This window comes from Mustela putorius, unplaced genomic scaffold (assembly GCF_011764305.1).
Source record: "Mustela putorius furo isolate JIRA1106 unplaced genomic scaffold, ASM1176430v1.1 tig00000867_pilon_pilon_pilon, whole genome shotgun sequence".
NCBI lineage: Eukaryota > Metazoa > Chordata > Mammalia > Carnivora > Mustelidae > Mustela > Mustela putorius.
Genome location: NW_025421501.1, coordinates 2,077,577 through 2,103,729, shown reverse-complemented (window position 1 = coordinate 2,103,729; position 26,153 = coordinate 2,077,577). Strand labels below are relative to the sequence as shown.

The window sequence follows — 26,153 nt, the reverse complement described above, 5'->3', positions numbered from 1 at the left end:
CCCCGCCCTCTGAGTTCGTCCCACCCCGGAAACCCCGCCCACATGCTCGCTCCGTTCCGGGGCCGCTGTTAGCCCTCCCGCTCCGTCCCGAACTCGCCAGGCCGTCAGGACGCCAGCCTTCCTCGCGCTCCGCCCCGAGCTCGTCCCGCCCCCCCGTTACTCCCCCCGCCTTCCGCGAAGCACCTGGAAGCGGAAGTGGGAGTGGGCTGGGCTTGTGCTTTGCTCCTCCCCTCCTGTGGCGACCAGGTCACCTCAGCCGCGACGCTTACGTGGCTCCCGGAAGTGGGGCCGGCGTAGGGCCGTCATGTTGCAGCAGGTGAGGTTCTGGGGGCGCTCTGTGAGGGTGGGTGTGGCTGGGCGCCGGGTCCGCGGGGTCCGAGGAGTGCGAGTCTGGCGGCCCAGGGCCATTGTACCCGCAGCCCCACTAGCCGACTGAGCCCGGGGGCGCGGGGGGGGGGGCGCGTGTGGGCGGAGGGCCGCGGGCGGCTGTCTGGGGAGCGCCGCCTGCAGCCCGGAGACCTTTTGTGGAGGCGGAGGATGGCAGGCTGCGCGTCGGAGGCACAGCGCAGGTGTGCAGGGTGTGCACGGGTGTGTGCAGAGCGCAGTGCCAGCCGACGCGGGGCGCTGAGTCGCTCGGGCGCTCTGCTGCGGAAAGTGAAGTTGCTGGCGGTCTGGCTTTCCCCAGGCGGTCGGGGACTCTGAGGGGTGCACCGCGATCCTGTGGGAGTAGGAGACCCCGCCAGGGCCCTAGCATTCAAGTGTCCGTTGCCGAAGTGACTCTAGTGGTGATTGCTTATCACTTCGGCGAAAACGTCTGTCCCCTTAGAATTGATTACAGTTTACAGGTTGACGACCAGCGATGAGTACGACAAATTTAATCCCTTCCCGTGTTAAAACCTTTTTCCTGTTTATAGTGCACTTTCCCTCAAGGGTATAGGTATTATTATTTTTTTTTGTTTGTTTGTTTTGTTACTGAGGGATTGCTGTGGCCCAGGCACTCCCTGTTCTGGGCCTTGGGATAGGGTTTTGAACGATTCAGACAGGTTTATGGTGCCGGGGGTTGGGGGCTTGTGGATGCGTTGGGGTGCGGAGTTCGGTAAAGATAGCGACAACATAGTGATGTCATAGCAAGAATTTGAGAAGTAGGACACCTTTAGAATTGATGATCAGGAAAGACCCCTGAGGAGGTCGCTTGAGTGGAGAAGTTCCAATGATGGTTAGATGCGGCTTTCAGAACCTGCACCCAGGCTGAAGGGCACCACGCAACCGTACTGACTGTTCCCACTTTAAGTGTGTGACCGTGAACCTCACATGCGCGGTCTCTTAATGTTGCCAGGCAGTCATCACCACAGTCCCATAAGCTCCTCACCCTCCCACCCTTCTGGGCCGCTCCTGAGATTTCTCATTCTTCAGACCTTCCACATTTTCCCCCTTGTCCTCTAATTCTCATGTCACCGGAAAAGTGGAAGGCATCAGAAGAGAATTTCACACCATCTGCCTCCTGCATCTGTGCTCATGATCTCCCATAGACTCTGCCTTCTTTTTCCTGTCTGTGCTCTATCCTTAGGCCATGCCCTCTATGTGTGCACTCTGGTCCTCTGGAAGGCAGTACTCCAGCAATTCTCCCCTTGCTCTTCTGCATCAGGTGTTTTTTTTTTTTTTTTTTCCATTTTTAAAAGCTTTAGGGGCACCTGGGTGGCTCATTTGCTTAAGCGTCTGACCCTTGATCTCAGCTCAGGTCTTAATCTCAGAGTCCTGAGTTGGGTTCTGCTGGGTGGAGCCCACTTAAAAAAAAAAAAAAAAAAAAAAAAAGGTGCCCTGCTGGCTCAGTGGGTTAAACCTCTGACTTCAGCTCAGGTCATGATCTCAGGGTCCTGGGATTGAGTCCCGCATTGGGCTCTTGGCTCTTGGAGAGCCTGCTTCCTCCTCTCTCTCTCTGCCTGCCTCTCTGCCTTCTTGTGATCTCTCTCTCTCTGGTGTGTCAAATAAATAAATAAAATCTTTAAAAAAAAAAAGCTTGTTTAAGTTAACATGTAAATGTGCTTTAATGTCTTGTCTTGAAAAACTTCATTCTATGTACCCTTTCAACTCCCCCCCCCCCATTTTTTGTTCCTTAAGATTTATTTATACTTGTCTCTTACTTGTGTTCTTTCTTGTGTCCAGTCTAGTCTGGTTTTCTCCTACTTCCCTCTGCCATCTTGAAACTGCTGTTAATGTGGTCACTGATGATTCGCTCGAAAGACAGTGGTCTCTGGTTTTCATCCTACTTGTGAGCAGCATTTCACACAGTTGATCTGATCTTCCTCCTGGAAACACTTTCTTCACTTGGCTTCCAGGACACCACCTCCTGGTTCAGCTCCTACTCCTGAGCACTTCCTTTTCAACCCCAGTGCTTATTCCTTCTCATCTTTTTGATTTATAGATATTGGTGTGCTCAGAGTCTGTCTTGGTGCCTGCACTTTTAGCTGTTCAGGGCGAAAATTTTGGAATCTTCCTTAACTTGTTTTCTCTTATCCCATATTCAGCCTATTAGCAAAATCTGTCATTTCTACGTTTATTTTTTAAAGATTTTATTTATTTATTTATTTGAGAGAGAGAGAGCGTGTGCACACACCCAAGCATGAGCAGGGGGAGAGGCAGACTCCCCACTGAGCAGGTAGCCCAGTGCGGGGCTCGATCCCTAGACCCTGGGTTCGTGACCTGAGCCAAAGGCAGACGCTTAACTGACTGAGCCACCCAGGTGCCCCTCATTGCTACTTTAAAATGCATTTGGAATCTGGATGTGTTTCACCACCCGCACTGTGTCCACACTAGACCATACCATGACTTCTTGGCTCCATTATTGGATTAGCCACTCAAACCATCCTTACAGCTTTGTGCCTTTATCTTTCCCTTTCCCTTCCAGAATTTCCATATAGTAGTCAGAATTTTCCTTTTAACACCTAAATTGGAATATGATGGTCTTTTTAAAAATTTAATTAATTAATTAATTATTTGACAGACAGAGATTACAAGTAGGCAGAGAGGCAGGCAGAGGGAGAGGAGGAAGTAGGCTCCCTGCTGAGCAGAGAGGCCGATGTGGGACTCGATTCCGGGACCCTGGGATCATGACCTGAGCCGAAGGCAGAGGCTTTAACCCACTGAGCCACCCAGGTGCCCCGGAATGTGATAGTCTTATGCGCAGAACATACTAACGGTTACCCTTTTCAGTTTAAAAAAAAAAAAAAAGTCCTTAAGCCAGCATCTTCAGCTTAAATGTCCAAAATCAGACTCCAGATTTCACCCAGATATTGTGCCCATAGCCTTCCCCATCTTAGTAAATGCATCTCCGGAAGTGCAGAACTATTTGTCTTTTTGTTTCAGGCTGTACCACTTAAAACCGTGCCTGGCACTCAGTATTTAATGAGAATAAGGCAGTCTTTCAAAGAACAGGGTGAGAGGAAAGAGTGTTCTAGATAGAACAAATGTAAAAGGACCCAGTGGGGTACAAGTTTGGTATGTTTAAGAAACTAAAAGAGACTAGTCTGGCAGGGGCTTAGATACTGTATAGTTTTCCTTTTGCTGTAGATTACCATAAATTAAGTTGTTTCATACAAATTTATCATGTCACAGTTTGGGTCACAAGTCCAAAATGCGTCATAAGGGCTAACTAACATCAAGGTATTGGCTGGGCTGTGTTTCTTCTGGAGGCTTTAGGGGAGAGTCTTAGATTCGTCTTTGCCTTCGCCAGCTTTTAGAGGCCATCTGCATTCCTTGGCTGATGGTCTTCTCAAGCTTCAAAGTCAGCAGCACAGCATCTTCAAATCTATTTATCTCTGATATCTTCTGCTTTACAGGATCTCAGTGCCCTCTCTGATCCTCTTGTGTTCCTCTATAAGGACCAATGTAATGATGTAACTGGGCCCAACAGAATAGGATGTTCTTCCCCTCTCAAGATCCTTAATTTGATCGCATATGCAAAAAATCTTTTTGCTAAGTAAATTTACATATTTACAAGTGCCAGTCATTAGAACCAGGATGTCTTTGGCAGGAGGGAGAGGAAGCATTATTCAGTCCATCACAGTTCCAGAAGGCAAAGTAAACAGCCTGAGATAAGGTCCTCTAGGTGGGCAGGACCAGATCATGATGGGTCCAGGTAGGGAGTCAGTTTTTCAGTCAAAGTCCTCTGTGTTTTCAGTAGGAGGATGATATGATCTAAGTGGGAATGGTCACCCTGGCTGCTGGGTATAGATTGGACTGTTGGGGTCAAGGGCAGAAGTCTCAGTTTTTTAGTCCGTTGGATCATACAGTGGATCTCAATTTTGTCTGCAGATTATTATCATCTGGGGGCTTAAAAAAAATCCAGATACATAGACCACACTCCAGACCAGTTACATCTGAATCTTGTAATTCAAGGGGACCAAGGCATCAGGATTTTTTTTTCCTTTTTTTTTTTCTTTTTGAAAGCACCCCAGGCAATTCCAGCCTGTAAACTAAAGTTGAGAACCACTGGTCTCAGGTCTCTGAGTCCATTTTCCTTTTTTTTTTTTTTTTAAAGATTTTTTTTTTTTTTAATTTAATTGACAGAGATCACAGGTAGGCGGAGAGGCAGGCAGAGAGAGAGGAGGAAGCAGGCACCCCACTGAGTGGAGAGCCCGATGCAGGGCTCGATCCCAGCACCCTGGGATCATGATCTGAGCCGAGGGCAGAGGCTTTAACCCACTGAGCCACCCAGGCACCCCCATTTTCCTTTTAAAGCTTCAGCTCACACATCTGCATCTTTAGATATGTCACACATCACACACCTTTAGCTCACACACTGCGTCTCTGGGCTCCTTGGCCATTCCCTGCACATACCTGTGTGTTTCCACTCTCTGCCTTTGAAAATCTACCTAGTCAAGGGACTGGACTGAGCAGGAGGCCTCCTTGCTCTGTCCACACCCAGCGCAGACACTCTCCTCCAGAACCCTGTGCTCCCATTTGCACTTGTATTTCTCCCAACTCTGATCACGGCCTGCAGTTGCTTCCTTTGTGCATTTGCTCATGCCTTTGATAAATATTGTACTGCCTGGCTGCGTGCTCTGCTGGACACTACTACAATGCAGTGACACTCCCTGCTCTCTAGTGGCTTGGAGTCTAGATGGAGGTAGTCCTTGGAGACCTGAAGATACCCTGACATAGTTGTACAAGTGGACATTCGTCCTGTGTTCAGGGAACATGGGAAGTGGGAGGCCTGGGGGTTGCAGGGAGAGTGTCTCAGCTCTTTCAGTATTTTATCTGAAATATGAAAGCTAGATCTGGTGTTGCCTGACGGTGAACTTTGTAGGGGATGCAGAAGGGAAGAGCTTTCTGGGCAGGGAACAAACACGAGAGGCAGACAGATGGGAAGCCATGGTGTTTTCAGAGAACATGTCTTAGCAGTGTTGTGGCACTGCCCGGTAGGAGGGAGAGTCAGAAGATCATGACGTGTCTTGTACTGTACATGGAGGAGTTAAGTTTTACCTGATACATGTAGGAGAGCTGTTGAAAACATTTGCAGAGGGGAATGACATGGTGTGACCTTCCTGTTAGAAGAATGACTCTGTGGGTACATGAGGGTCCGGAATTGGGCAGGGATGAGGTAAGGGCAGGTGAGTGGTGGGTGGTTGGCCCTAGGTCTGGTGTCAAGGAAGGTTTGTTGTGGTTGAGGCTGAAACGGTGAGTTGAGATGTAAGCCACCCTTCCAATCTAAGGCTATGAAAGGGAGGAATGTTGTGGGGGGAGAGCGAAAGGGGAGGTTCAGGATCAGGGTTTTTTTTTTTTTTAATTTAAATTCAGTTTAATTAACATATACAGTATTACTAGTTTCAGAGGTAGAATTCAGTGGTTCATCAGTTGCATGTAACACCAGTGCTCATTATATCACGTTCCCTCCCTAATGTCCGTCATCCATTTACCTCATCCCTCCGCCTCCCCTTCAGCAATCCTCAGTTTGTTTCCAGTTAAAGAGTCTTATGGTTTGCTTCTCTCTCTTCTTTCAACATTCTATCTATTTATTTGTTTGACAGAGAGAAAGAGTCCACGTGCATGTACAGTGTGGAGGGGCATAGGCAGAGGGAGATGCAAACTCCCTCCTAGGCAGGGAGAGCTATGTGGGACTCAGTCCCAGGACCCTGGGATCATGACCTGAGCCAAAGGCAGATGCTTGCTTAACTGACTGAGCCACCCAGGCACTCTTCCTCTTTGTTTTTGACTTATTTTTTTTTCCCGTTCCTGTGTTCATCTGTTTTATTTCTTAAATTCCACATATGAGTGAGATCATATGATAATTGTCTTTCTCTGACTTATTTCGCTTAGCACAATACCTTTTAGCTCAGTACACATTGTTGCAAATGGCAAGATTTCATTCTTTTTGATGGCTGAGTAATGTGTGTGTGTGTGTGTGTGTGTGTGTACGTACACGTATGTACACACCCCACAGCTTTAGCCATTCATCAGCTGATGGACATCTGGGCTCTTCCCATATTATGGCTATTGTAGACGTCAGGATCAGGGTTTTTAAAACATCTTTTTCAAGCAATAAATGATCTCTGAAAAAGTTCATTTGCTGATTGGAAAGATGCAGTAGAAAGACCCGCAGATACAAGAAAGTGTAAGTGAAGGGGAAATTGATGGAGGAACCCCCCCGAGGAGGCAGGAAAAGAAGAGATTCCAAGCCCAACAGTTGCTTTCACTGTGGATAGAGTGGGATAGAAATGGTGAGAAGAGTTCAGGGAAACAAGGGTGCAGGCAGGTGATTTCGTGAAGGAGCCAAAAGCATCAGGTGTGTCCCACAATGGTCTCTGCTTTCTCTGCGACTGGTGAGAGAGCAGCCAAGAGTGCTCGGGGGAAGTTTGCGGGAGCATCATTGACACCCCAGGGGTTTCTCATGGGGCTCAGCAGCAGGGGAGCAATGGCTAGTTGCCAGGTGATCCTGGGGTGCCCTCTCCCTAGCTTGTCAATCCTCCAATGTCCGTGACCATGTCTGTCTTTTGTCCACCATTTGGACTAGCGCGCTGCCTTGTGTGTAGGAGGCACGCGAGTACCGAATTTCATCTTGCTTCATGGATATTCAATTTTCCTGCTAGGACAGTAATGATGACACCGAGGATGTTTCCCTGTTTGATGCGGAAGAGGAGACAACTAACAGACCAAAAAAATCCAAGATCAGGTAGGAAGATGTAAGAGTGTGTGAGTACCCGGGGCTGTTCAGTGTGTAGGCGGGAGCCAGCCGATGGATTCAGGGCAGAGTGGTGGTTACATACTTGTGAGTAGTGGACATGGCTCGTTTGAGCTTTGGTCTGAGACAAAGAGGACATTTCAGATTTTCTTTGAGTATAACTGGCCTATGGAATTGTACTCGGTGCCGAGTTTTCATATCTGTGAATCCATTTTTGTGAACACTGGTGTTTGTACTTCAAACTGCGCCATAGAAATAGAAACACACCATTTCTTTAGTTTCTGTAGACCTGTTCTGTTTTGATTTATTGTGTGAATTTCAGAATCACATCTTTTATCTATAAAATAACATGAACATGTCAAGCCAGACATATTTCTATTCCAAATTTAGTTCCCTCTAAAGAAAGTCACTTACTGCAATCAAATTCCACCTGACCTTTGAAAGCATGCTGAGTGAGAGATGCCAGGCACAAAAGACCGCATATTGTATGATTTCATCTATGTGAAATGTCCACAATAGGCAAATCTGTAGAGACAGCGGGACATGAGTGATGGCTGATGGCTGGAGAGGAGTAGGGTTCGGGGTGGATGAAGAGGGACTGCCAGTGGGTATACAGTTGCCTTTGGGGGTAATGAAGAAGTCCTAAATGTGATTGTGGTGATGATTGTACTGTTCTGTGAATATACCAAAAAAACCACTGGTGTATAGACTTTAAATATATGATCGTATGGTATGTGGATTATACCTCAATAAAGCTGTTAAAAAAGCAAAAACAAGTCTACCTGATAGTTACTTTGCCTTAAAGCCTGAAGTGATTTCTGAGGGCCCAGGAATTCTTTTTATTTTTATTTTTTAAGTAATCTCTGCGCCTAACAAGGGGCTTGAATTCATGACCCCAAGATCAAGAGTCACATGCTCTTCTGACTGAGCCAGCCAGGCACTCCTGAATTAGTTTTTTATGTGAAAATAGGATTTAATCCCAAGAGTATAGTTTCCTTAATTTTCCAAGCTTGGCAAAGTTTCTCATTATATGTTTTGTGAAAGTTTATATTCAGTGAGATGTTAAAGTCCTGGTTCCTTAGTGTATTTTCTGTGACAGCAGAGCCTAGTCAAAAAGGGGACTTACAAACACAGAAAAGTAGGCGATTTGCTTCTTCCTCCAGTCATCTCTTTTGTTTTGACAAAACTCTGCATGGTTATGTTATGGCTGAAACGTTGTTCATCTCTGTCTGCAGTACCTGTGGTGAAATGTAATTGCATTTCTTTTGTTATGTTTTGGTTTTCAGACACCCAGTGGCATCATTTTTCCATTTATTCTTTCGCGTCAGTGCAATTGTAGTCTATCTTCTCTGTGAATTGTTCAGCAGCAGCTTTATTGCCTGTATGGTGACAATTATCTTGTTGTTGTCATGTGACTTTTGGGCAGTCAAGGTAGGTTCGATCGTTTTTATTTTAATTGTGTTTGATACGATAAGATTGAATGATGCATGAACTGTGGGGAAAAAAATGACCCTTAGCAATTTGGATTTGTGTTAATGTTTCTTTTTGTTGTCTACCTTAGCCCTCATTTTGTGTTAATATCATCAGATCACATGTGGGTTATTATATTGGTGACTTGTCTGTGCCTATGTCAGACTACGTCAGCTTTAAAATTAAACAGACAGAATGTGACTAGCAGCTGCAAAGTCTGTATACTGCTTCTCATTCAGACCACACCTGTAGGTGTACTGTGTGTGATTTCTGGGTAAGGGCCCAGGATAGATCACGCACAAATTCTTAAGGAATGCGCACCCTTTGCAAAGGCTGCTGTGCGTTTTAGGGAGGTGTTTCTCAGCCAGGACCAATTTTATCCCCCAGAGGACGTTTATCCATGTCTGAAGACATTTTTGGTTGTCACAGCTGGGGTTGGGGGAGGTGCTTTGTTGACATCTCGTGGGTAGAGGCCAGGGATGCTGCTAAACATGTTAAGATGCACAGGACAGTCCCTTCAACAAAGAATTATCTGGCCTCAAATATCCATAGCGCTGAGGTGGAGAAACCCTGTTGGAAGGGATAGGAAGTAGTAAGAAATGGCTTTAAACTCAAATACAGTGATAGGTAGGAAGATGGATGAATAGACAGGTACCTCAATAGGTGGAGGTATGTTAAAGTAACTAGTAAAATATTAAACGTAGACTCTAGTGGTAGGTATGTGGGTGGCCACTGTAAAATTTGACTGTTCTATTTTTGGAAATTTTCATAGTAAAGTGGTGGGGAAAAAAAGTCAAAGATAACAACAACAACAAAGGCCAAAGCTAATTTTGGGATTTCAGAGACATGTGTATTGATTAAGAGACCAGGAAGATGTTATAGATCCATTTGCAGCCACCAGCCCTGCCATTTTAGACCTCCTGATTCTTTCAGACACCAGAAGTGGCTGTTTTGGTGGTTGTCAGCTTCCACAGGCCGCAAAACACGGAGAATGAGGATTTTAATAAAGATTTCTTTTATTTCGGCTTTTCTTTTTTTTTTTTTAGAGAAAGATTTTAGTGATTTATTTGACAGAGACACACACAGTGAGAGAGGGAACACAAGTAGGGGGAGTGGGAGAGGGAGAAACACGCTTCCTGCTGAGCAGGGAGCCTGATGTGGGGCTTGATCCCAGGACCCTGGGATCATGACCTGAGCTGAAGGCAGCCGCTTAGCCCACTGAGCCACTCAGGTGCGCCCTGGCTTTTCTTTTGTACCGTCTTTGGTTTGCATTTCTTTGAATTTCTTTTGTTGCTTTATGCTCTGTAGTGTTTACTGTATCCTGGTCACAATTGTGTTTTGAGGAATGTGCATTTTTGTTATTATGTAATTTCTGTTTAGCCAAATAGAACAGGGCCTTTGGTTGGTTTTCCTGGTCATTTCCCAGTTCTTAACAATATAATTAAATCCTTCTGGGCTTAGGGTTTTAAAACATGTGGCCCAAAAATATATTTTCTAATAAACTTATCCTTCTTTCCTTCCTTCCTTCCTAAAAAAGGGCTTATAAAGTGTCACTCTTTTATCTGTGACAGAATTACTTGGAGGTATCCCAGTCATTGAGATACAATGCAGAATGAAGAGGTCAAGAATAGGGAGATTGTTAAATGGATTTGGTAAAAGAGGTAGATCCAGTTCAGAACCTTGTTAGAACAGAGATACATCATAATCATTATAAATCTCAGTGCATTTGGCAGAAGGAGATTTATTTTTAATTTTATTATTATTTTATTTTAACTTATAAAAGAGACAAGTGAAAGATAAAAATACATATATATTTTTTAAAGATTTTATTTATTGACAGAGAGAGACAGTAAGAGACAGAAACAAACAGGGGGAGTGGGAGAGGGAGAAGCAGGCCTCCCACAGAGCAGGAAGCCCTAGTGGGGCTTGATCCCAGGACCCTGAGATCATGATGTGAGCTGAAAGCAGAACCTTAAGGACTGAGCCACCCAGGTGCCCCAAAGATAAAAATACTAAAAAAATTTTAAATGTTATAGCTTCTATGGGGCTTTTGTTTTATTCCTTTTCTGAATGTGTAAAAGAGGTTAAAAAATGGTTTTAGAACTTTAATAATGCTTAGTAAAATTTAAAGTAAGTTGTGTGTCTCCCACAGTGTTGGAGAGGATAGCAATGAAAGCATGGTTCACATAGCAAGAGAAGGAAAACAAAGTAAGTTTAAATATCACAAGGCATAGTACAAGGTGATGGAAGTAGGAGCAAATTAGTTATAACAGTAAACGTAATTTGATTAAAATCTCTTTTTAAAGATAACAATTTGAAGATTGGGTAAAAAATCAAAAGTCCTAGGATGCCTGGGTGGCTCAGTCAGTTAAGCTTCTGCCTTCAGCTCAGGTCATGATCTCAGGGTCCTGGGATCAAGTCCCACATTGGGCTCCTTGCTCAGCAGGGAGCCTGCTTCTCCCTCTGCCTGCTGTGCCTGCTGCTCCCCCTGGTTGTGCTCTCTTTCTGACAGATAAATAAATAAAGTCTTAAAATCTTAAGTCCCAACTAAAAGATCGAAATAAAATGGCAGCATTAGAAAAAGTAAAAGGACACAAGATAATATCAGCCTGATAGAAACAGAAAGAAACCTGGCATTGTAATATTATCAGACAAAATAGAAAGTAAGATAATACTTAAGGGAACAAAGAAGGTCATCTTATGAATCACATTGAGGACCATTCACAGAATGACATTCCTTCAGATCATGTATGGGGGAAAAACTATTAGAGGCACTAGGATAAGGTGGGAAAAACTTATTGTGAATCTAACAGATCAAAGCAACAAAAATAAATAAGGTCTAAAGGATCTGAATGAAATGAGGAGGTCAACACAATAGCAATATTGTGGAACTTTTTACATACAGAGACTACCTTCCTGTTCTGCTCCTGTGGAGCACTTAAAAAAGTTGATTAAGTATCACTGTGAAGAAGACCCAAGTACGTTCCTCAGAAAAGCTCTATTTTCTAGTCTAGTGCAGTAAAACTAAAAACTAACAACAAAAAAAATGCTTTTCAAAATCCAGATTACAAATAAAAGCCAACCTGCTGAAAGCTCGTGGCTTAAACAGGAAATAGACTATAAATACAGATTATTTATACATTCGTGGTGATGATTACCTACACTGAAACTTTCAGAATGTGTCTAAGGCTGAACTTAGAGGAAAAACAGTAGAATAAAGGTTTTTTAAGAATTAGAGGTCCAGAAGGTTCAAAAACAAAACAATAAACCAGAGAGAAATTTTGAAAATAATCTAGTGATCAAAACAGAAAAGTAAAGAATGGGAAAATGGGAAAGGAGTTTGAAAATATTAAAAGAGGTGGTGTTTGAAAATGCCAGTAAAATAGACCTCTGGCTGCCCTACGGTTTTACCACCGACTCTCTCCTCTTCCTTAGCTTTTCAATATTAGCATTTCTACAATATGAATTTTGGTATGAAACCTCCTTTTTTTCCTTTTTTCTGTATTCCTTTCCTGATCAGTACCATCTGTGCTTCTGATTTTAGTTGCTTGTCCATGAGCCATGTGGCTCTCAGACCTGGATCTCCAGTCCAGGCTTGTCCTCACCCGGGCAGACCTGTCTGCTTGACAGTTTCACTTAGCGAGTTGTCTTGAAGGACCTCACATTCAGCCTGTGGGAAATCTCACTATTCCTTCTGGCCTCAAGATGTCGCACTTCCACCTGAGCTCCCTTTCCTGGGGCCTCGAATCACTGGTGTCTAACCTGAGCAAACAAGAGATGGAGGATTTCCCTTCTTCCTATTCCTTATCCGGTCTGTCACTAAGTCCCATAAATCCATAGATGTTTCTTTCTTCCCTAGGGCTCTGTGCCCACGGTTTGTCCTGGAATGTTCTCACTGCTGTATCACCTTAACCCCAGGATTCCTAACCTTTTTTGTGCCACTGGTTTCACAATCTCATGAAGCTACCAAGCACATTCATTCATTCATTCGTTCATTCATTTATTTATTTATTGACATTCCTTTCTCCTACTCTTCCTCCCCCTTCCTCCTTTTCTCTTCCTTCTACTTCTTCTTTTTAATTTATTTGACACACAGAGACAGCGAGAGAGGGAACACAAGAAGGGGGAATGGGAGGAGAAGCAGGCTTCCAGCTGAGCAAGGATCCTGACACAGGGCACTATTCCAGCACCCTGGGATCAGGACCTGAGGTGAAATCAGACGCTTAATGACTGAGCCACCCAGGTGTCCCATGAGTGCTTTTAAATACTTGAAAGAAAATGCACAAGATTACAAAGAAAGTTACTTATATTGAGATATAATGAAAACATTAAAAAGAGAAATTTCTGATTTTGTGTGATGTGCTTCTTTATGAATGCATTAAATAATAAGATCTAGAGGCCTATCTGATTGCTTCCCAAGCCGTGATGCGCATAAGCACTATTTTGTGATAACTGTACCAGGTGTAATACAATGTAAAAAATATCTGTGGTTTTTATTGGTCTGAGTCACACATGCTGTTAATTCTACTGTGGTTTATTGTTTCCATTCATAATTTAAAGACAAACTAAATTTCAGCCCAAAGTTAGTGAAGATAAAGAGAGCATTTTTTTTCCTCACGTAAGTTCACAGAACCCTTGGATCTGTTAGTGAACACCTCTAACCAGAAATCCACATTAGTGAGTGATTCCTGCTTATCCTTTAATTTTGTTCCCAAAGTTGACTCCCAGGGAGACATTTTTTGATTTGCAGTTTAGATCAGATTTCCCGGCTAGCCTCTTGAGGTGTCCTGCGTTTCTCCCTCACCACACTTACCGCAGCTGGTGGCAGTGCGTTTTTGTTTTTGTTTTGCTGGACTGTCTCTCTTCCACATAATGCTTGAAGCTCCCTGAGGGCAGGGAGCTCCCTGTTGGTCACCATTTTTATTAGCAGCACAGAGTAAGTGCTCAATAAATATTAGTTGAGTAAATAGACCTTGAGAGAGCTGTCAGAGCAATTTGTTACATTAGTAAGAGGAAGGGGTTTGGTACCTTTGAGGTATTAAATGAGGGCTAGTGCCTGTGACCATTGTATTGGTTTGGGCTGCTATGTTCTAACATCCCATAGTCTGGTGGCTTATAAATGATAGGAACTTCCCTTCCCTCCCTCCCTCCCTCTCTCTCTCTCTCTCTTTATTTCTTTCTTTGTTTAAGATTTATTTATTTGTGAGAGAGAGATCATAGAGGGCAAGGGAGAAGCAGACTCCCCACTGAGCAGGAAGACCATGACCTGAGCTGAAGGCAAATACTTAACCGACTGAGCCATCCAGGCACCCCAGAAATGTATTTTTAATGTTCTAGAGGCCAGAAGTGCCAGGTTAGGGTGCCAGGATGGTCAGCTTCTGGTGAGGGCATTCCTCTGGGTTCCAGACTGCCAGTTTTTCATTTTATTCATTTTTTCCCACCCATCCCAGAACTCATTCTCTCTTTCTCTCACTCTCTCTCCAAAGAAAATCTTTAAAAAAAAAAAAAAAAAAAACCAAGGAACACATTAGGGAATTGGAAGAAAGGGCAAGAGTTCAAGAGAAGGGGAAGGGTGATGCTTAGTGACATGCTTATTACCCTGTCACCTCAACCCCTATTGGTCATGCTGTTGCATTATCTTTTTTTTTTTTATTTTGTCCAGGCCTGGTGTGTGGTGGTCTTTGTTAACTGGATGTTATGGGAGATAAAGCTGAAGATTTTTTTGGTTTGTGAAATGTTGCACTAAGATATGACCTTATGGTAGTTCTTTAAACAATGCTTTTAAAATGCATGTGTTTATATTAATCTTTACCAGAATGTCACAGGTAGACTCATGGTTGGTCTGCGTTGGTGGAATCATATAGATGAAGACGGAAAAAGCCACTGGGTGTTTGAGTCCAGGAAGGTAAACTACCCTTTTTTTCCCCCTCCAAAATCTCATTCAATAAATTATGTGCAGATTACATTTGAGTATTTATAGGTGAAGTATAAAGGACTAAAAGTACTACCCTAGATCCCTTGGCCTGTGAGCACTAAACCAGATGGCCTTCTAAAACTGCATTTTTTCTGTCTAGTTGAGACTGGAAGTAAGGTGCGTACAGGAAAGAAGCCCCTGAGAAAGGATTTTGGGTCCGAGTTTCTTCTGTGTGCCAAGCTACTTATCAGGGGCTGCTGATAAAAGGACCTCTGAAGGCCCTCAGCTTTGTGTTGCTGTGCCTGGTCTCTCCAGGGATCTGTCCCTGTCAGCAGATAACTGCTTCCAAAGTAGCTCCTTCTGTCCTTGTTCCAAAGCACGGTCCACTTCCTCGTGTGGGCAGGGAAAAGAAAAAGAGGGATTACAAGTAGACAGAGAAAATCTGAATCAACCAGAACAGTGTTCTTTAAGCCTCTGCCTTTGGGAACCCTTGGGGAAGCTGATCTGTTTTGGGTTAGCCTGCCAATCTGTAGCAAACATTCAGTTTCCCTGTGGATTCGGCTGGGAGGCAGAGGACAGAATTCTTGGAGAACACTACTAATTAAGTTGTTTGCCTTCTGCTTGGAAGGGCCTTGACAGGCTCCACCTCTGAGAAGGCAGTCTTGTGTTCAGTGATAAGCCCAGGTCCTTTATATTATAAGATCTATATGGAAGCAACTCACCACCCTTTACAATTTCTGGATATTGCTAAGACATTTTGGCATCATCCAAAATCCCCTGATTCCATTTCTTTCTCTGGCCCCTAACCTGATCTTTTGTCTCCAGGATGGCTGTAGCCTTGATTGTCTTGATTGTCTTAGCTCTTATAGTGTGATTCAAAGCTTCCTTATTAATAAACAGTACAAGAACAGGAAGAATTGAATAGAAGCCTGTCAGAAACAAGCTTTACCTTTACCCATGTCTTGTGTCATGACAGACTGTCCATTCTGCCCTGAAAAAAAAATTTTTTTTGAGTTAAAGCATATTTAAGCCAGTTCCTAAAATTAAATAGTGGTAGATATACCAACTGTTCTTTGGGGTTGGGGGAGGGACTTGGGTCATCTTCATTAATTTATTCAGATTTTAGACTTAGGTATTTTCATGAAAAATGTGAAACTTTCTTCTGATAAATGCTACAGTACTGGTTATTAAGTTCATGTTCTTTTTTAGGTGTCTGCTCAAGAGAGTAAAACTGTTTCCGAGGCTGAATCAAGAATCTTTTGGTTAGGACTCATTGCCTGCCCGGTGCTGTGGGTCATATTTGCCTTTAGCGCGCTCTTCTCCTTCAGAGTTAAGTGGTTGGTGAGTATCCATCTGTGAGGATGTCCCTACTAATTCCCTATCGTGTCTGATGGGTGATCACCAGAAGCAACCATCTCTGTTAACATTTGAGACCTGTCTTGAATAGGCAGCTCCATTATGCATTTCCCAAGTTTTGTTCTCCAACTCTGCTTTTCTCAGACCTGGAGAGCATAATCCTCTTAAACACCGATTTTTCACTGATTTTCCTAGGGCCTTCCAAAATTTTGACTTAACCCGCCTTGTACAGAGGTTACTGTATATTTATCACAGTATTATCTTGGTGGATGTTCAGTAAGCTCCAGTCAAACATGTTTAGCTTAGTTTGGAACTAACAGAAGGCTCTTCTCTGGAAATATTAGTTGGTAACTTGTTCTGGCTGGCTGTTGGTATATCGTAAATCTTCCCAGAATGTAGTGGCTTAAAAATAAATTTTTATTTCCCCCATCAAGCTAAAAATAAAGTATAAATAACAAATAAAGTAACTTATAATAAAAATAAAATTTTTTTTGATTATTTCTCTCAGTTTCTCTGGTTCAGGAACTAGGACTGAGTGGGGCTTGTCTGGAAGGTTGTGGGTTAGGGTCCATGTGGTTGCAGTCAGGCAGTGGCTGGCATGGCTGGAGGCATCGCCTGTTTGTGAAGTCCCACAGCCTCTCGGCGTAGTCTCCCCGCATGGTCATGTAGCGCGTCCTCACAGCATGGCGGCCTCATGGCAGTTCACAGCTCTCATTGGGAGTGTCTTAGTTCAAGCTGAATTGCCCTTTACACTGTGTGAGTTTGCTCTAGCTGCTGTAACAAAGTACTGCCTTCTGAGGGCTTTAAACACCAGAACTTCATTTTCTCACAGTTTTGGATGCGAGAAGCCCCAGATCAAGATGTTGGCAGGTTTGATTTCTTCTTTCCAAGGTCTCTTTCCTTGGCTTGTGGGTGGCCGTCTTTCCCTCATATCTTCATGTGGTCTTTCCTCCAAGTGTGTCTGTGTCCTAATCTCTTTTTACAAGGACACCAGTCATAGAGGGTCAGGTTCCACCCTAGTGACCCCGTTTTACCTTAATTACCTCTTTAAAAATGCTTTCTCCAGATACAGTGACATTCTGAGGTGCAGGGTTAGTATTTCAATTTCCTAGAATTTTGGGAAGATGCAACTCAGGCCATGGCAACAATCTAGGCTCAGAGATCATCACTTTTGCCACCCATCCACATTCAAGGGAATGGGGATTAAGCTATGTAGCTTGCTTGATGGGGGGAATATGAAAGTTCTAGAAAAGCACGTGGAACAGATGTCATTGCTACCATCTTTGGAAAATATAATCCCTCACTTGACCCAAACCATGATTCTTGTTCATTTCATAGTTGAGTTTATTTCACTTAACATTTATTGATTCCAGGCATGTTTTGGCTTTACTTATGTTTTTTTCCCATATTTTAATTATTTTCTTATGTCTGTTTTGCTATATAGGCCTTTTTTTTTCTTTGTGTATTCATATACATACTTTCCCTTTTGGGATTTGGGAGGTTTATTGTGTATTTTTAGTTTTTCTAGTAGGTCTCTCTTTATGTTTGTATCACACCCTCTTTTGTGGATTGGGAAACGTAGTAGTCTTGGTTTCCTGCTGTGAAGGATGGCAGAGTTAACAGCCATGCTTTCTCCCACTTCTCGTCCTGCCTCCGCATTTGGATTTCTGATGATTCTAGGCTAATTTTAGTTGTTTTAAGTATGGTGTTTAAACCTCTTTCTTGACCTCTAGAATCTGTCAGAAAGGGAAGGAGATAAACATTCTTCTGTTCCTTCTCTTGTTTCTTCCCTTCCTCTTGCCTGGGTTGCGTTTTCTCTAGTATGAGTTTTGTTGTCAAGGTTTAGCAGTTAGACCTTTTGAAATGATGTGTCTTACTGGGTGTTCATTCTTTGATCTATTTAAATACACTGATTCAGTTGGGTTAACTGCAGCTTTTCCTTTTACCTCCTGGTTGGCTAAATTTCCTTGTTGGGTGATTTTTTTTCAGAGAATTTGTAGGTGCTATTTTCCTTTTGCTCTGTCATATTTAAGAATATGAGCCTGTTGGGGTGCCTGGGTGGCTCATTTGGTTGAACATCTGACTCTTGACCTCAGTTCAGGTCTTAATCTCTGGGTTGTGAGTTCAAGCCCTGTTTTGGGCTCCATGCTGGGCTTGCAGCCTACTTGAAAAAAAAAGAAAAAGAATATGAATCTGTTGGCTTCATTCTTTTATTTTTATTTTTTTACTACTAATTTTTATTTTTAAGTAATGTCTACACCCAAAGCGGGGCTCTAACTTACCACCTTGAGATCAGGAGTCTCACTTTCTACCAACTGAGCCAGCCAGGCACCCCCAGTTGACTTCATTCTTGATTGATGATGTGGCACGGTGAGTCAGAGGTTCTTTCTTGCAGCCTTTAGAAGACATTACATCATCATTTTCTTCTATTGAATATTGCAGAGAAATCTGAGGCCAGGTTCACTTAACCTGCATGTAAGTGAGTGCATCATTTCTCTCCCCGAATGAAGAAATTATTTTTTTAAATTCTTGAGTGCTAAAAAAATTCCAGAGTATCCTTATATTTATCTTTCTATGTTGATTTTTCTGGAAACTGTGTACTCTTCGAATATGTCAATGCTGGTTTTGCTTTGAATCAGGATGGTTGTCTTTTGTCAAGTGTTTACATTCATTTATATTCTATTTTTGGGCTTCTTGGATTCTGAGGGACCATTTATCTCTCTGTTGGGTTGTTTTTATCTGTTCCCCTCTACCATCTTTCATTTTTTCCCTTCCTGCTTATTCGGTTTGCAAATCTTCTTAGGACTCTTCCAGATGTTAGAGCTGTTCCAGGCCCTGAGGTGCAGTTGGTGGCCACCTAGGCTCTGGTGGAGCTTCTATGCTGGTGGAACATGCTGGAGAACACAGGGGCGAGGACACTGGGCCACTCCCAGTGGGCGTGTGGCAGCAGCTTCCATCTGTAGTTCCTTACCTCTGCCAGCCCCGTTTTCATCTCCTCTTGTCCTGTGTTAACCTTCATGCTCCTTTGAATTCTTATCTCTGGGTTCTTCGTAGGGTGCAGTGTTCCCAGAAATGCTTTTATTTTGGTGGGCTCTATTTCTTTCGGAATAGATTCTTCACCTTTTACATATTATATTCCTTTCTTATTATTTTCTTTTCCTCCACCATCATCATCTTCATCTTGCTCCTCCTTCGTAGTTTTGCATGGATGTGTTTTCCCTCTTCCCCTCTCCAGGTTGCGTGCGGGTGATTTCTCCTTGACCGCCTCCAGGTGGTATCTGAGACATCTGGGCTTTGCTCTGAGCTAGGCCAGAATTCTGGCTTTGGCGGCCTGAGGTGTAGGTGTGAGGTGGAGGGCACAGCCTGGCCTCTGGCTTCCTCTATACTAGCTTGTTTGGGTTTTGCCTTCTCTAAGGTTGTGTGATTCTTTCTCCTGGGTGGCTGTGTGCGCCGTGCTGGTGCTACCTTCCTGCTTGAGGCCTCGGAGACCTAGCACTCTGGGGGAGTCAGCCCAGTCCTTCCCTAGCACTGGTTCCACTTCCTAAAACAGCTGGGCAAGGTTATAAGGAAGGTGGTTTGGGCTCCCATTACTCAGGCTCTCTGGGAACGTCTTCCCCCTTTCCCGCTGAGAACATGGGATTGATGCTGGCTGGTCCTTCTGTGTTGCTTCTCCTCGCCCGGGGGCATCTTGTGGCGGGCTGCTGGGATCAGGTGCCTGTGTTGCGTGGTGGGTGTTTGGGAGGCAGGGGTCTGAATTTTTTCTCAGGGCTGTCTGGATCCTTTGGACTTCTGCCTCCAACATATTGAGGGGCAGTGATCATCGCTGAAATTTCCGTTAGAGGGTCTTTGGAGAGAGAGGAGTTGTATAGAGCAGAACCAAGTTGGTTCTTTCTCTGACCCCCAGCCCCTTCCCCCTTTTTAAATGTTTATTAGTACTGGCTTATTTCCCTTTTATTTTAAACCTATTTTTTTTTTTTAAAGATTTTATTTATCCATTTGAGAGAGTGGGGGAGAGAAAGCATGAGAGGGGAGAAGGTCAGAGGGAGAAGCAGACCCTGCATGGAGCTGGGAGCCCGATGCGGGACTCGATCCTGGGGCTCCAGGATCATGACCTGAACCGAAGGCTGTCGCTTAACCAACTGAGCCACTCAGGCGCCCAAACCTATTTTTAAAAATCTCTTTTTAACCTGTGTATTTTTAAAATCTCTTCTGTGTTAGGGATAGAGAGCTCTGGATGTTAGGCTTCACTACACCACCTTAAACCAGATGTCTGCTGTTTTAATTTATAAATAGATTTAAAAATTTTATTTATTTATTTGACAGGCAGAGATCACAAGCAGGCAGAGAGGGAAGCAGAGAGAGAGAGGGGGAAGCAGAGAGAGAGAGGAGGAAGCAGGTTCCCCACTGAGCAGAGAGCCCAACTCGGGGCTTGATCCCAGGACCCTGGGATCATGACCGGATCCGAAGGCACAGGCAGGCTTAACCCACTGAGCCACCCAGGCACTCCAATGAACTTACAAATAGATTTTAAAATTTGTTGTAGGACCCATGCTCAGTCTGTGATTGCTGGTCCCTAGCATGTTATGAGTGTCCCACTTTGAGAAGCATGAGAAGTTTTATTTAAATAAAAATACAGTTTTATGTTTATTTAGGTAACTAACAACCTTGTATAATTCTAATGTATTTATTTCTGTGAAACACAAGTTTTTAAAAAAATTTTATTTATTTATTTGACAGAGAGAGAGAGTAAGAGAAAAAACACAAGCAGGGGAAGCAGGAGAGGGAGAAGCAGGCTTCCCTCAGAACAGGGAGCCCCATGTGGGGTTCATTCCCACGCCTAATGACTGAGCCACCCAGACACCCTGAAACACAAGTTTTAAACAGCAAGTGCAATTCCACTTTTACTAGGAATTTGTATCTGTTCCTTAATTAAACACTTAAACCCTTTAACGTCCTTAAAATCAACTGCATAGCTTATTAAAGGTTAAGGAGAGTAAGTGTGGATTGGCGAGAGACTCTGTTTAGCTGTGTTGCTTTTTCACATAGAAACACTTTCCGGGTGACCCTTTTAACAGCAGATGGGTTGATGAGTTTATTCTAGGGCAGGCCTTGGCAGACTATGGCCTGTGTGCCAAATCTAGCCCAGCACCTGCTTTTGTAACTTTTTAGTGGAACCCAGCCTTGCCTGTTTGTTTACATGTTGTGTGTGTCTGCTCTTGGACTGGGATGGCAGAGTGAAGTGTTTGCAACAGAGATCACATGGCCTGCAAAGGCTCTAACAGAAAAACTTTGCCCACCCCTGTTCTAGAGCAACTGTGGGACCTCCTCACATTCTAATTAACTTTTCTTTCATAATCTTTTTTTTTTTTTTTAAAGATTTTATTTATTTATTTGAGAGAGAGAGAGAACAAGCAGGGAAAGGGGCAGAAGGAGAGGGAGAAGGAGATTCCCTGCTGATTAGGGAGCCTGATGCGGGACTCGATCCCAGGACCCGGGGATCGTGACCTGAGCTGAAGGCAGACGCTTAACCGACTGAGCCACCCAGGTGCCCCTCTTCCGTAATCCTTAAAGAGGAAGCTTGAGTTTCTTACTCACTGTCTTTAATGATCTTAGTGGGGTCATGGGTAGGTTCCCAGATGTGGCTATAAGGAAGGAGCAACTGTGCCAAAGTGTGTTTCCTCCTAGTGCTCTCCCTGCATCCTGCTCCTCACAGGAGGCCAACAACCATTGATTGCTGTCTCCCAGCTCTGCCTTGTTTTCCTGGAAGATGGTTGTTTGTCACACACACACACACACACACGCACGCTCGCCTAGAGTGGAGATTCCCCTTTGCATGCTTAGTTAATAACTGAGAAAGCTTGATCTCCTGACCATTCTTTCACAATTCTTAAAGGAATAATTAACGTTTGAGCCTCTTCTGAATCTCATTTACTTACTTATTTTTGTATCTTTATTTGCAGACCCATGGAAAATCCTAGAGAGAGAATGGTCCTTTTGTTGCGTCCCCAGGGGGCAGCTTGGGGCCTGGTGTATAGCATATGTGTGTAATTAATATATGTTGGGCGGATGTGAGTGCCTTGTGCTCAGCAGGTATTGGATGGGTCTGTTCTGTCAGGTTAAGGAGTCTCATTGACACAAGTCCCACCCATGAGTTTCCTTTTCCTTCTCTTTCCCATGGTGGTCTGCTTTGTTTTGTTGTGTTTTTTGTTGTTGTTGTTTTTTGACACAGAGGAAGGTCAGTGCATTTTATTTATATTATTTTTTCTTTCCCAGGCGGTGGTTATCATGGGTGTGGTGCTACAAGGTGCCAACCTGTATGGTTACATCAGGTGCAAAGTGGGCAGCAGGAAGAATTTAACCAACATGGCTACATCTTATCTTGGAAAGCAGTTTTTAAGACAAGTAAGTGTTTTCTGGTTGTGAAGGTCAGTGACTAATTCTTACAGAGTTTGATTTTTAGGAAATACTTAAAAAACTTTGAGATGATGATGATAAAGTTATGTTAATTATTTTTGACTTTTAGGACTTTCTAGAAATGTATTGTCAGTACCCTGAAATCTTATTCATTCTTTATTATTTCTTTTGGAAAATTATTTATGTATTATTTTTATTATTTTTTAAAGAAGAAAATGGGAGGGGCCAAGGGAGAGGGGGAGAGAAAGAATCTTTTTTTTTTAATAATTTTTTTAATTTTCTAATTAACATATAGTGTATTATTAGCTCCAGGGGTACAGGTCTGTGAATCGTCGGGTTTACACACTTCACAGCACTCACCATAGCACATACCCTCCCCAATGTCCATAACCCCACCACCCTCTCCCAACCCCCCTTCTCCTGGCAACCCTCAGTTTGTTTTGTGAGATTAAGAGTCTCTTATGGTTTGTCTCTCTCCCGAGCCCATCTTGTTTCATTTATTCTTTTCCTACCCCCCAAACCTCCCACGTTGCATCTTCACTTCGTCATATCGGGGAGATCATATGATATCTCCGATTGACTTATTTCGCTCAGCATAATACCCTCTAGTTCCATCCATGTCGTTGCAAATGGCAAGATTTCATTTCTTTTGATGGCTGCATAGTATTCCATTGTATATATATACACCACATCTTCCTTATCCATTCATCTGTTGATGGACATCTAGGTTCTTTCCATAGTTTGGCTATTGTGGGCATTGCTGCTATAAACATTCGGGTGCATGTGCCCCTTCGGATCACTGCCTTTGTATCTTTAGGGTAAATACCCAGTAGTGCAATTGCTGGGTTGTAGGGTAGCTCTGTTTTCAACTTTTTGAGGAACCTCCATGCTGTTTTCCAGCGTGGTTGCAGCAGCTTGCATTCCCACCAGCAGTGTAGGAAGGTTCCCCTTGGAGAGAGAGAATCTTAAGCAGGGTCCATGCTCAGCACAGAGGCTGATGCGGGGCTCGACCTCATGACTCTGAAGTCGTGACTGGAGCTAAAATCAAGAGTCCAACTGAGCCACCCAGGGTCCCTGCCCTGAAATTATTTTAAAACTATCATTGATAACAACTTAATTCTAAAAAACTACCTAAGTTCAGTAGCTTTCCATTAATTCTGGTGGCTCTAAATGAAGTTTCGGAGAACATATGTTATGATTTTTGGATTTATGGTCAGAACAAGTAGAGACATAAGACTCTATCATTAAAGATTATTTTAGAGTACTCAGATTTGTTTGATTGTTTTTTAGAACATAAAGGTTTTACTCTAGTTCCCCTGTATGAAGATTTAAATTAGGGGTTTCAATGGAGTAAGTCCTATCCATAGGTGAATAGTTGTGGTTAAATCACTTGGGGAGATTTGACGGGGTACTTTCTGGGATACCTCACATTTGTTAAGGGCAGTAGGTCAGGCAGGTAATGTTATATAGGACAGTGGTTTTTCAAACTTGAGCCTGCTTAAGAATCCCCTGCAGGGCTAAAACAAAGATTGCTGAGTTCTACTCCCAGAGTTAACCTGGCAGGGTCTTACAATTTGCATGTCTTGCAAGTTTCCAGGTGGGTGGTGGTCCAGGGACTATGATGCTCATGGTCCTAGGACTACATTTAGATGGCTAGGGCTCTGACAGACTGAGTGACTTCTTAAGGATATACAGCTAATATATATATATATAGTACACTTAGCTAAGGCCTAATATATATGTATATATATAGTACACTTAGCTAAGGCCTAACCCACCTCTGTTCTTTTGAAATTCATTGTTCTTTCCATTCTACTGTACAGTTTCTCTTGTATATGATGAAAAGTCCAGAAAATGAATAATGTTGTAGGGACATGATTCTTTTCCTGAGGTATTTTTGCACAGTCCCAGATAGGATGTTGCAGGGGTCCATTGTATGGTAATTGTCAAGTGCGTATTGAATAGTTTTTTCCCTTCGGATTTTTAGTGTTTCTGAAGCAGGGAGGGACACTGAATACAGGGAAATAGAACCTTGACCCTGACATAACACGGGTAGGGTCAGGAGAGTTACCTGGCAGCTGCTGGTATTCTGCTTAACATGAGACGGACTTGCTGGACATCTCAGGGGATCCTTTGATGTACTTCTCCGCATGTCCATCATTTTTTTTTATTTTTAAATTTTTATTTATTTTTTTAAAGATTTTATTTATTTGAGAGAGAGAGGGAGAGCATGAAAGGAAAAAGGTCAGTGGGAGAAGCAGACTCCCCACCAAGCAGGGAGCCCGATGCAGGACTCAATCCCGGGACTCTAGGATCATGACCTGAGCCGAAGGCAGTCGCCCAACCAGCTGAGCCACCCAGGTGCCCTGCATGTCCATCATTTTTAAAATCATTGGGCCATGCTCTGTAAGGTAGTGTAGTATCTGGCCCTCCTTACAGACATGGAATATTTTCCTAGTGCTTTGGAGGCTGGCATGTCAAGTAGAACAATTCTCAGTCTGAAGGAGTTCTTTCTCTTTTTCAGAACACCGGAGATGAGCAGACTTCCTGAAGAGAGGGAGAGCAAGCTTGTGTGTCCTTTTACACTGGGGAACAGCTGAAGAGATTCTTGACTCTGAGGCTCTTGGAACTCAGTACACGTTGCAAAGAGGAGTGTTGGGTTTGTTTTTCCATTCTAAAATCTACTTTAAAAAAATGGGAAGGTAGTTTTCATACAGAGTTTTTAATCTTTTTTTAGCATTTTGGGGCGTGGAAGTATGGCGTGGCTCATGGTTAAAAGTGGTTTATGGTTATGTATGTGTGGTTATGTATGTGTGCACGTAGTCCTGTAATGTCCGTTGATTCCAAATGACTGAAAGTGTGTTCATGTACATATGTAATGGAGACATTTGTACCTGGATGTGTAGAATAAAGGGGATGTTCTCGGTCTGTTGCAGAACTCTAGGTGTGTCCATATTATTTCTGTAAATTATTGTCAGAAGAAGGTTTTGCTTCTGTGGTAAAAGTAAGCACTTTGGCTTACATGTAAGTTAGAGATAATTGTTAATCTTACAAGTTAATATATACTTCATGATGAAACTTCTTATCTTAGGCACTCACAGGCAGGTAGAAACCAAATTTGGGCTAGTGGTTAACTAGTTTGTAAATTTTATTTTTATTTATAATAACTCATGTACTTAAGGCCCTATTAATGTAAATGGAATTTTCACAGTTTCTGTTTAGGGGATTTTTAGAGATTGCTGCTGTTCTATTTATTTTTTGGAAGGGATAGCCAGATTTTACTTTAGAACTTCTTGGAAACTCGTCAGTGGGCCTTGGCCTAATGAAATCTATCTTTTATCACTAAAAGAGTATTATTCTTATGTCCTAGTGAGAATAATCATTTAAATACTTGGCATAATAAATGCCTAAAAGACATTTTATTGTATGAATCTATTTTTTTTCTTGATATAATGGGGATATTGTAAATCATGCCTTTGTATTATTGGTATTTCTTAAAGCAATATATGTAACAATCTACAAGCAGTTGTAGGAGTCTATAAATTCTGTTGTATGTTCTGTAAACTTTGTTGGTGTCTTTTAACCAACAGATTATTTTGTGGGATGTATTTATACATTGTTAAAAATTTTACAAAAATGTTTAATATTCAAAGTGTCTTTATTGGTGTGATTGCTTTGAAGGTGCATAACTTTATATTTGTATAAAACCCTCCTGTTTACAAAGCACTTCAGCATGTGTAATCTCCTTCCATCCTGACGACAAACCAGTAATGCTTAATACCTGTTTACAGCTGATGGAACGGGATTTTAGGTTTTATCGAG

At 43.0% G+C, this 26,153-nt stretch overlaps 1 protein-coding gene across 1 annotated transcript; it reads left to right on the top strand.

Annotated features, from left to right (window-relative positions):
- The first annotated feature begins 278 nt into the window (after positions 1-278).
- On the top strand, positions 279-25,855 carry TVP23B (trans-golgi network vesicle protein 23 homolog B). The gene is made up of 7 exons (NM_001281942.1): positions 279-316; positions 7,086-7,168; positions 8,464-8,608; positions 14,463-14,552; positions 15,771-15,902; positions 22,191-22,319; positions 24,856-25,855. The coding sequence occupies exons 1-7, from the start codon at positions 305-307 to the stop codon at positions 24,880-24,882; spliced, it is 618 nt and encodes a 205-aa protein (NP_001268871.1). The 5' UTR covers positions 279-304; the 3' UTR covers positions 24,883-25,855.
- Positions 25,856-26,153: the final 298 nt, after the last annotated feature.

What these genes read in the sequence shown, in the direction of transcription:
- TVP23B (NM_001281942.1), top strand. An exon ending in GGGTGTTTGAGTCCAGGAAG is followed by an intron (nt 14,553 to 15,770) that starts GTAAACTACCCT and finishes GTTCTTTTTTAG; the next exon opens with GTGTCTGCTCAAGAGAGTAA. An exon ending in GAAAGCAGTTTTTAAGACAA is followed by an intron (nt 22,320 to 24,855) that starts GTAAGTGTTTTC and finishes TCTCTTTTTCAG; the next exon opens with AACACCGGAGATGAGCAGAC.